Source organism: Phascolarctos cinereus, unplaced genomic scaffold, assembly GCF_003287225.1.
Source record: "Phascolarctos cinereus isolate Bilbo 61053 unplaced genomic scaffold, phaCin_HiC Scaffold_7;HRSCAF=346, whole genome shotgun sequence".
Taxonomy (NCBI): domain Eukaryota; kingdom Metazoa; phylum Chordata; class Mammalia; order Diprotodontia; family Phascolarctidae; genus Phascolarctos; species Phascolarctos cinereus.
Window position 1 is genome coordinate 81,159,475 of NW_027556180.1, and position 10,878 is coordinate 81,170,352.

Consider the following 10,878-nt stretch of genomic DNA (forward strand, 5'->3'; position numbering starts at 1 on the left):
TGGCCACCGCCTAAGCAGCCATTTTTGATACTTCTTAGGTGAAATAAAAATCATAAAGAATGCTAGGTCTAACAACAGGCAGATGGCAGGTGGTTTGGACAGTATAAAGCTTAAAAAAAAAAAGTACTAAAAAACATAAGCAGCTCAGTTGAACAGCAGAATGCATTGACCAAAGGCAACTAGGAAGCCTGAGGCTACAGGGGCAGAAAAGAGATGTGGGGTCAAATATGGCTATAGAGCTTCTGAGATTGACAGGTGTGGAAATGGCAGTTAGAGATGGCCATAGAGAGGCAGAGCTGTAAACAATTGAAGAGCTGAGGGTTTTTACAACTGACAGCTGTGGAGGTGGGGCTTTGGAGAGGACCAGCTGCAGAGGCAATTTCCCCCAAATGACCCTGGTGGATGCACAAATACAGCAGGTGACAGCTGAAGAAGCCTGCCCTGAGAGGCAGGCCAGCAACAACATGAAGTAGCTCCCCCTCTAGCGTCCTCAGAGTGGAAGTTCATCCCAGCTTGGGCAATTCATTCCCGTTTCCACCGGCGTGGGAGACTATGAGGAAATTGTTAAACTAAAGGATTGAATGTTAGAAGACTAGAATAAAATGATAACCAAATTCATCTGGGGGGAAGAAAGGTCAAGAATTGCAAGGAAAATAATGAAAAACAGTGAGAAGGAAATGGCCTAGCAGTACCAGATTTCAAATGTACTACAAAGCAGAATGATCAAACCAATTTGGTGTTGGCTGAAAGAGAGGGAGACAGAGAGATCAGAGAAACAGATCAGATACTCAATACACAGAAGAAAATGAACCAAGCAGCCTAGTGTTCAATAAATCCAAAGACTCCTAAGGGCTCATTATTTAACAAAAAATGCTAGGAAAATTGGACCGTGGTTTGGCAGAAATTAGATTTAGCCTCCTACCTTATTTCTTCTTTGTTTATGAGGGGCTAAAATGATTTTATTATACAAGTTTACTCATTATTTTCACTTTACTATATTCAATTAACTGATTTGATTTTAGCCTTCTGGTGATTTGCTTGACCTTTGACTATAGTCTTACTGGATGGAGACTCAAGCTATATATTCCTCCTCCTGCATTAAACCCAAATAAGCATGAGGACCCCAGGTTGGAGAGACACCCATGAGATTTAAAGAAATCTTGAGGAAGCACACTGGTGAGAAAATGCACATGAGAAATGCACATAGAGAAATATAAGTGAAGGAAAAGAATATATCAAAAGGGGGATATAATGTGAAGGAGAAGAGATGCCAAAGCTAATGCTTACATTTGTGCCTTTCATCCCATTTCCTCCATAAACATGTTCCATCGGACATTTTCTTCCTCACTTTCATTCTCTCCCGTTCTACTGACTTTCTCCTTTGCCTATAACCAGCTGTCTCCTCAATTCTAAAAAAAAAATAAAACTTTCTTTTGACACTGCTGATCACCCAACACATACATATTACTTCTTCCCTTCACCATTACATTTGTAAAAATGATAGCATAAGTTTGCTGTTTCTCCTTCTTCATCACCCATTCAATCTTCAGTTGTCTACAACCTGGTTTGTGTCTTACTCTGCCTGTTGTAAGCAGAATTATCCCTTTGTAGGTGAAATGTTGTAGGCATAATTCCTCCCCACCTACTTTTTCAAAGCCCTTTTTGCTCTTTCATCTTCCATCTCCATGGGGCAGCTAGGTGGTACAGTGAAGAGAGTGCCAGCCATGGAGTCAGGAAGACCTGAGTTCAAATCTGGCCTCAGACACTTACTAGCTGTGTGACCCTGGGCAAGTCACTTATCCCTCTTTGCCTCAGTTACCTCATCTGTAAAATGAGGTAGAGAAGAAAATGGAAAACCACTCCAGTATCTTTGCCAAGAAAACCACAAATGGGGTCACAAAGAGCAGAACAGGATTGAACAACAACAATACCCCAGTTTCTCCAATCACAAAAGAAAATGATCAGGGCAGCTAGGTGGTGCAGTGAATAGAGAACCAGCGCTGGAGTCAGGAGGACCTGAGTTCAAATCCGGCCCCAGGCACTTGACAGTCACTAGCTATGTGACACTGGGCAAGTCACTTAACCCCAATTGCCTCACCAAAAAAAAAAAAAGAGAGAGAGAGAGAGAAAAGAAAAGAGAAAGAAAGAAAAAAAAGAAACTGATCTATTATGTTACTCTTCTCAGTAGTATTTGCATTTTAAAAGAGCACCACTGGTAGGGAGCAATGCTTAATCCAAGGAAAAGGATTTAAAATGGTGGAATTTCAGGCATTTTGGCATCTGGGTGGGAGAGATACTCTGGGGACGTAGTCTTCATAAAGTCACTCAAATCATACTATGTAGGTGACTACCCACTTTGCTTATGCATAAGGTTGTTTTGTCTCTAGCAGCCTCTCCTGTAGGTTGTGTTTCCTAAGCATTTTTCATATAGTTTACATATAGTTTATTATGTACTTGATTACTCACTGGACAAAAGAGAGAACCTGGTCTAACAGACAGAGGGCTGAACACAGAATCAGAAAGACCTGTCTCTGTGACATTAGGTATGTGACCCTGCATGAAATGAGGCAGCACCTTAGGCAATTCCCTGGGATTTGACTATGATTCATAGCTCTGATTAGTGGAGCGGGTTCCCACAGTGAGAATTCTCTGCAGCTGGTGAAATCATGGGTCTTCTCTGAGCTATATAGTAAAGGACATAGTCAGGATTTGGAGTCTAGTGACTGACAATATGAAATCTAATGCTACTTTCTACCTGCATAACCTTAGCAAAGTCACTTAACCTCTTTCAGTCTATCCCTAAAATTGAAATGGTTGGTCCCTTCTAGCTCTGAAATTCTAGGATTCACTCATTCATTCGACCAATGCTTATTCAGCATCCCCTATGTACAAGGCAATGTGTTGAGCACTACTGTGGAAAATAGAAAGATCTAGAAAACATAATCCCTGATCTCAAGGAATTTATGCTTGTAGTCTTAAGTAGATCATAAATTATTTGTATATAGAGTTCACGTTTTCTTTGGTATCTCTCCCTGTGTAAACATTAAACACCCAAAGGCTGTTTATTGCATGTTAAAGCTTCTAATGAACCCAACAAATTTAATCTGAATCAGATTCTTAGAACTGTCTAGAAAATAGTGTGATAAAGTGCTGTTAATTTAGAGAGCCTTAAACACTTTCTAAATAAAAAGCCTTATAATTTCTCAACAAATTAAGTGAATGATAATTATTTTTTCCCATTTACAAATGAAGAAAGGGAGGCCAAGGAAGTAACTTTTCTAAATACAGTATTTGTGTTGCTTAGCACAGTGCCTACTCAGAAATGTCATGACTTGTATCTGGAGTAGAATTTGAACTCCTGACTAGAAATTTCAGGTCTACCATGATGAAAAAAATGTTCTTTCATTTGTGCTCATCTTAAAGGAAGTTTTCCCTTTTCTACTAAACTTGTTTTATAATTTCCTAATTTTCCAGGCAGTAAGACATCATGGAAGACCGTGACTATTTCTTTGATGAGTTTGAGAATTACACCTATCCCTTTGAGTATTCTCAAGAAGAGCTGGAATTGGAAGAGAAGGCTCACCTGGGAGCTGTGCAGTGGATTTCCCTTGCATTATATAGCCTAGCATTTGTCCTTGGGGTGCCAGGAAATGCCATTGTCATCTGGTTCACAGGGTTTAAGTGGGAAAAGACAGTCGCCACTCTCTGGTTCCTCAATCTGGCCATTGCAGATTTCATCTTTGTTCTCTTCCTACCTCTTTACATTTCCTACGTGGCCATGAATTTCCATTGGCCCTTTGGCACCTGGCTGTGTAAAGCCAACTCCTTCATTGCCTTGTTGAACATGTTTGCCAGTGTGTTCTTCCTCACGGTGATCAGCCTGGACCGTTACGTTCATCTGATTCACCCTGTCTTCTCTCAACGTTACCGGACGCTAAAGAACGCCCTCTTTGTCATTGGCATAGTCTGGCTGGTGGCAGTTATGATTGGTAGTCCTACCCTGTACTTCAGAGAAACTCTTGACCTCAACAACCACACCATCTGCTACAACAATTTCCACCAGAATGACACTGGCATTATTTTAATGAGGCACCATGTTCTGACCTGGACAAAATTTGTTTTGGGTTACCTCCTGCCCCTGCTCACCATGATTATCTGTTACTCACTTCTCGCCCTCCAGGTGAAGAGGAGAGCGACCCTGAGGTCCAGCAAGCACTTCTGGACAATACTGGCCGTGGTGCTGGCCTTTGTGATTTGTTGGACTCCCTTTCACCTCTTTAGCATTTGGGAGCTGTCAATTCACCACAGCAGCCACTTCTACCACGTGCTTCAGGCAGGACTCCCCCTCTCTACTGGTTTGGCCTTCTTCAATAGCTGTCTGAACCCTCTTCTTTATGTCTTGGTTAGTAAGAAGTTCCAGGCTCGTTTCCGGACTTCAGTTGCCGAGCTCTTAAAACATACATTACGCGAGGTCAGTTGGTCCGGGACAACGAGTGAACAGCTTAAACACTCAGAGGCCAAGAACCTGTGCCTCCCAGAAATGACTCTGTGAGGAGGGTCCCCAGAATTGAAGCTAAAACAAAAGAAACCCAAACTGACATGGCATGCTAGTAAGAAGCAACTGATATTTTTTGATAAAATAAACAAGCCAGGCAAATACTGGCTAGTTAACCACTTTATCAGTGAGCCATTCTTCTCTTATTTTCCACTGTGCAGTATAGCTTTGTGTGTGGATGTGCCTGCATATGGGTATTTCCTAACTGGGATATCTTTGAATCAAATCTAATTACAAGATACCCAGTAGGCCATTTTTCTATCTGTTGACTGAGGCAGCCCTATTTAGGGTTGCCATAGATGTGGGGAAAGCTTTTTAAATTTGATTCTTGCTCATTACAATACACTGACATTGTCTCTGATTTTGAAGCATTTTATTATTTTCTTAGAATAACTTAAAAGATCCTGGAGCTTCTAATTAAAGATAAGATAGATTTTTTTTACAAGAATACTAAGGTGTATGCTGCTTCTAACATTCCTTTTCATTTTTGCAGATAGTCTCACAGACATATTCACAATGTTACAAATAGATTTATTCTTAACTTTATGTAATTCATGCATTCTGCCAGAGAATGTATGTTATATTCATTTAAAGTTTATTACTAGGAATTTAAATAGATTCTCAAAACTGGTGTTATGTGTGAGTGTATGTCAAGAACATCATAAACCCACAAGGTTGACATTTAAGTAGACAATAGACTTGCCCAAAAGATAATGGAAAAAATATAGAATTTGGAGCCAAAAGAACTTTGATCTCTACCAACTCCATGACACTGGACAAGTTACTTAACCACTCTGGGACTCTGTTCGTTATCTTTAAAATAAGAAAGTTGGAATAGAAGATGGACTATAAGGTTCCTTCTAACTCTGAATCCTATGATCCTATAACAAGTTCATAAAATGAAGGCTTTGATGACACATTAGCTTCATTCCGCTATTTCTCCATATTGTAACTTTTTAAAAAGTCCAAGCAATAATGCACAAGAGTCATCTTAAATAGAAACAATTCAATTCAACAAAATAAGTTCCTACTGTAGGCAAGGCATCATGCTAGGTACTGGGGACACAAAGAGAAAAAAAGAAATTAATAACCCTGCCTTCGGGGGGCTTAAATTCTACTGGATTGTTCACAAGTACATACAAATGTAACCCAAGCCTCAAAGCACATTTATATGAGGCTCTTTTATTGGTGGAAATTGATTATTCAATGATCTCTACCTGTCAAGAAGTAGAGTTGGTTTCTAGAAAAAGTGAGATTCTGGTCTTCTGGCTTCCATCTTCAAGAGAGAAGTCATACCATTCCAGAATCTCTTCAGGTTGCTAAAGAAAGACCTGGGAAGACCACCTTCTGAGAAAGTGACATATAAAGGAGCCAGCATTTCAATCATGTCCCTATTCCTGGTTTATAACACTAGAGACTTTGGGAAATTTCCCCTTGGATGAGATCTGAGACTCTCTTGGTTGAGGTGAATTATTTCACACCCAAAGGGAGAGCCCATTATTTCTGTGTATTTTCTGGTGTGTAATCTCAAATGTATACTTTCTCTGACTTCTGATTACTATCTTTTGAATAAATAGGTTTATCTGCTATTTGCTACGTGTTCATTGTTTAACTGGCGTCTGATAGGAAGAGGAATAGAGCCTTGAATATACAGCTTATAGTACTCCTTTCCCGTTAAGAGACAGAAATCAGGAGTTTAGTTTGAACCTAAACATTATTTTCCCTAGATCGACAATATTTAAAAGAGCAGATAGATATAATTATAGCCTAGTACTCTCTCTTTCTCTAAGGGGAACAGAGTAGCCATCCCTTGGACCCAAGTTCCTGCTTCCCCTCATGGCAGGAAACAAAGCCTCCCTTGGGGAAGGATTGGGGGTTGGTGGCAGGAAGAGACGATAGAATTATCTTTTCTGGACTCCCTGCAAGCCACATCTAGACACAGGTTCATACATAACTTACGTGGACAAAGCACAAATGTGTCCACACCACCCCTTACACAGAGTGTGTACTAAGTAGTACAAATTAATTTCAGAAGAGAAAAGTATAAATGACTGGAGGGTGAGGGAAGGAGAATCGGCCTGGTGAATGATGGGGAAAGCCTGTGTACGGCCTGGTACTTGAACTATGCTCTGAAGGAAGCTAGGGATTCTGTCCTTCATTAGCCAACAATTTTTGATTAAAGGCTTACTGTATACCTGGCACTAAATGGTAAGGATACAAAGAGAGGCAAAAACATTGTCCTGCTCCTCAGGTAGCTTATGTTCTAACGTGGGAAAACATGTAAATACTTTCATATAAGGTAAATACTAAGTAAATGAAAGGAAAGTTCAGAGAAAAAGCAGTCACAGTGCTGGGGAAGAAGGGAAGGGAGGAAGAACCAGGAAAGGAAAGGGGTTAGTCCAAGCGTGGGAGACATCCAGGAGCACAAAGCACAAAGTTAGAACAGCAAGGATACCAATGCAGCTGATCATAGGGGAGTCATGTAAGAAAGCTGGAAAGGTAGGAGGGAGCCAGGTAGTGAAGGGTTTTAAAGGTCAGATAGAGGAGGTTATGTTTGATCCTAGAGAGGACAGGGAAACAATGGAGTAAACTGAGTAATGGAAGGGGGTGACATGGTCAGGCTTATGCATCAGAAACATCGCTTTTGGGGGCAGCTAGGTAGCACAGTGGATTAAAGCACCAGCCCTGGATTCAGGAGGACCTGAGTTCAAATCCAGCCTCAGATCAGACACAAAACACTTACTAGCTGTATGACCCTGGGCAAGTCACTTACCCCCATTGCCTATCCTATGAGAAACATCACTTTTGCAGCTGAGGGAAGGATGCATTGGAGTGGAGAAAGATGCAAGGCAGGAAGAAGCTATTGTTATCACACAAGCTTGAACTGAACAGAAATTTCATTTCAGAAGCTGTTCCCAAACACAGACCATCAGTGCATCTGTGAAAGCCATGTACTGAAAAAGAAACAAATGACAGAAATTCATGGTTCACGTGCTATCCTAGCTATCTGTTCTCCTTGAAATCTGAAAAAGCTCTGTGCGTGTCTGTGTTAAGTTTAGAAAGAGGGGGGAAAAAGGGTTGTTACAAGGAGCAGCCTGGCACAGTAGAAAGAACTTGCAGGTCGAAGATCTGTATTCTAGTTCTGTTTCTGCCATAAGCCTGACTGGGTGCTTTTGCCAGTTATGTCCTTTCTCTGAGCCTCAGTTTCCTCTTCCGCAAAACAAGGACTTTGGCCAACGTGACTTCTAAGTTCCTTCTAGCTGTGACATTCTGTAATTCTAAATAAAGTTTGAAAAGTTAAAGAATCATTTTAAGAAAAAAACTCTTTGGAGCATTTCCCAGAAGTATTCATGCAGGAGAATGAAATCAGTTATGTGTTAATACCTTAATGTTTACAAAGCATTTTCTTGCTGTGAAGCAGAAAGTACAAGTATTCCTCTTCCCGTTTTATGGATGAGCAAAACAAGGCTCGCAGAGGCTATGTGATTGCCCAGGATCATATGGCTAGTAAGTATTGCAGCCAGGATTTTAATCTAATTCTCCTGACTCCATGTTCGTAATTCTTTCCACTTATATCACCCTGCCTAGGAAAAAAAAAAGAAATGAAATGAAAAAATGAATTTTTATGTCAATCCTTCATATTATGAAGTTGTTTTTCCTATTTTCTCCCCTCAACAATTCCAATTCCAAGCTGTTTTAAAATGAAAGTAAATGACAGGCCCCTCTTTTCTGATTGCCACTGTTAATTTGAAGCTTTGATTCCTCCAGCAGAGCTAAGAAATCAGAATTGATAACACCAGTGCTGTTTCTGAGCCATTTTACCCAAAAGTCTGTTACAAATAATCCAGATGTCAACACACATTAAACCATTTACTTAATGGTTCCAAAACTCCAAATGAGGAGCACTTGCAGTATATTAGAGCACATTAACCTTCAAGTTAATAGCCACCAACTCTTTGATTCTTGAAATTCCTAGGTTTAAATCTTATTTTCATTTTTAAAAATATGCCAGTAGCTCTAGGGGCAAGCAAAAAAAAAAAAAGAAAGAAAGAGAAAGGAAGGAAGAAAAATCTTCTCCATTAAGCAAATTAAATGAAAGCATGAAATTCAAGGTCTGTAAGGGGAACCCCTGGATCCATAATTAGAATCAAATCTTGTGTGACCTTGAGCAACTCACTTAACTTTGCTAGGCCTCAGTTTTCTCATTTATAAGATGAAGGGGATTGGACAAGATAGCTTCAGAGATCCCCTCCAGCCCTAGTTCCAAAAGCCTATGAAAATGAGCAATTATAGATTGATGGATCTGGAAAGGAGCTCTAGAGATCCTCTACTCCCAAGTACTCGTTTCATAGCTGATAAAATTGAAACCCGTTATTAGCCTGCTGTCTGATTCATCCATTTATAGCCAGGTGGGCTCTATTGGAATCATCTTTAGTAAAAAAGACCACTTTTGTTTATAAAGATGAGAAGCAGGTTTCACAATCTTTTCTAGTAGCAAAGGCATTAATAGTAGACATTCAGATTTCTTCACTAATTTACATTTATAAAGTTGATTCTTCACGCCCACCCAATGAGGTAGATCTTGCAGGTATTATTATGTCCATTTTACAAATGAGGAGAGTGAGGCTCAGAAAGGTTAAAAAATAATTCAGCTTCTCACAAAAATCCCACAAAGTGAGTATCAGAGAAATTATTACTAAGAGAAGCAAAGAAAGAAGTAAAAGATGAGCTACATCCTCAGGTACTAGATGGCTCTCAGATGTGATTTCTGGGCCATTGTCAATACTATTTGAAAGATCACATAAAGCAGAAGAGGTGACATAGATTGGAAGGTGACATAAAATTGTCCTGATTCTCATAAAAGAAAAGAGAATGGAGTCTTTCAACTATAGGCCAGTGAGCTTGACTTCACTTCCTGAGAAACTGGATCATTGAAGGGATGGTAAATGAACATCTGGAAAAGGGAAGCAATGACTATAAAGAGAGAGGCAAGTACCATTAAAAACAGGTAATGCTTAGCTTTTTTTGTGGTGGCAAAGAACTGAAAATTGAGGGGATGCCCATCAGTTGGGGAATGGCTGAACGAGTTGTGATATATGAATGTAATGGAATACTGTTGTGAAATAAGGAATGATGAGCAGGCTGACTTCAGAAAAACCTGGAAAAACAATGGATTGATGCTGAGTGAAGCGAGCAGAACCAGGAGAACATTGTACACAATAACAGCCATGTTGTGTGATGACTAATGCTGATAAACTTAACCCTTCTCAGCAATGCAAGGATCTAAGACACTGCCACAGGTCTCATGATGAAAAATGCTATCCACATCGAAAGAAAGAACTATGGAGTTTGAATGCAGATTGAAGCATACTATTCGCTATTTTTTTCTTCTGTTTTGTTTTGTCTTGTTCCTCCTATTGGTTCTAATTCTTCCTTACAACATCACTAATGTTAAAATATGTTTAATAGGAAGGTATATATACAGCCTATATCAGATTGAGTGCCATCTTGGGGAGGAAGGGGGAGAAAAATTTAAAACTCAAAAGCTTATGGAAGTGATTGTTGATAAATCAAAATAAATTAATAAAAAAAATAGGTAGTGCTACACTAAGCTTATTTCCTTTTTTGACAGGAATGTTAGGCTAGTAGGTAAAAGGAAACTCTGGATATAATTTACCTAGACTTCACCAAAATTTTTGATGTTATCTCATACAATTCTTATGAAAAAGATGGAGTGATGTGGATTGGATGATATAACAATCATATATGCCAAGAATCAAAGAGTAGTTGTTAATGTCAATCTGGCAGGAGATCTCCAAAGAGATGCCCTAGGAATCTGTGTTTGACCCTCTGCTATTTTTAATTTTTTATTAAATTAAAATTAAATTAAAATTTTAAATTATTAATTTATAATAACAAATAAATATAATAGATTTCTTGATTAGATTAAGTTTAATTAATTTAAATTTAAAAAATTAAAATTTTTTATGTATCTTTATTCTAAATTTAACAAACACCAAATAAAATAGGTAACTCCATATCCAGAATAAAATGGAAAAAAAGAAATGTAAATGTAACTATGAATCTCTGTTATGTACAACTTATTTTTCTTTTTAAATATCTGATCAATTCAATGTGTCACTTTCAAAGCTGACTTTCTTGTCTGTGATTCTTTCTGACCTTCTTTTTCTTGTATCCTCAGAGCTTAGCACAATGCCTGGAACAGAGTAAGATTGTTTAATAAATTCTTGTTGACTGATTGGTTTCCTCTTCTGAGCATTTTTAAAAATGCTTCAGTTATCATCTTTTCTTTCCTGGGAGGA

General features: G+C 39.0%; 1 protein-coding gene across 2 annotated transcripts in view; it reads left to right on the forward strand.

Moving 5' to 3' along the window:
- Positions 1-6,144, forward strand: part of CMKLR2 (chemerin chemokine-like receptor 2) — a 57,626-nt gene extending 51,482 nt beyond the window's left edge. For both annotated transcript variants that reach the window (XM_020972856.2, XM_020972855.2), the window contains one exon: positions 3,475-6,144. In XM_020972856.2, coding sequence (XP_020828515.1) covers positions 3,488-4,552 — 1,065 coding nt within the window. In that variant the 5' untranslated portion in view covers positions 3,475-3,487 and the 3' untranslated portion in view covers positions 4,553-6,144. The remainder of the gene's footprint in view (positions 1-3,474) is intronic.
- The last annotated feature ends 4,734 nt before the right edge of the window (positions 6,145-10,878 follow it).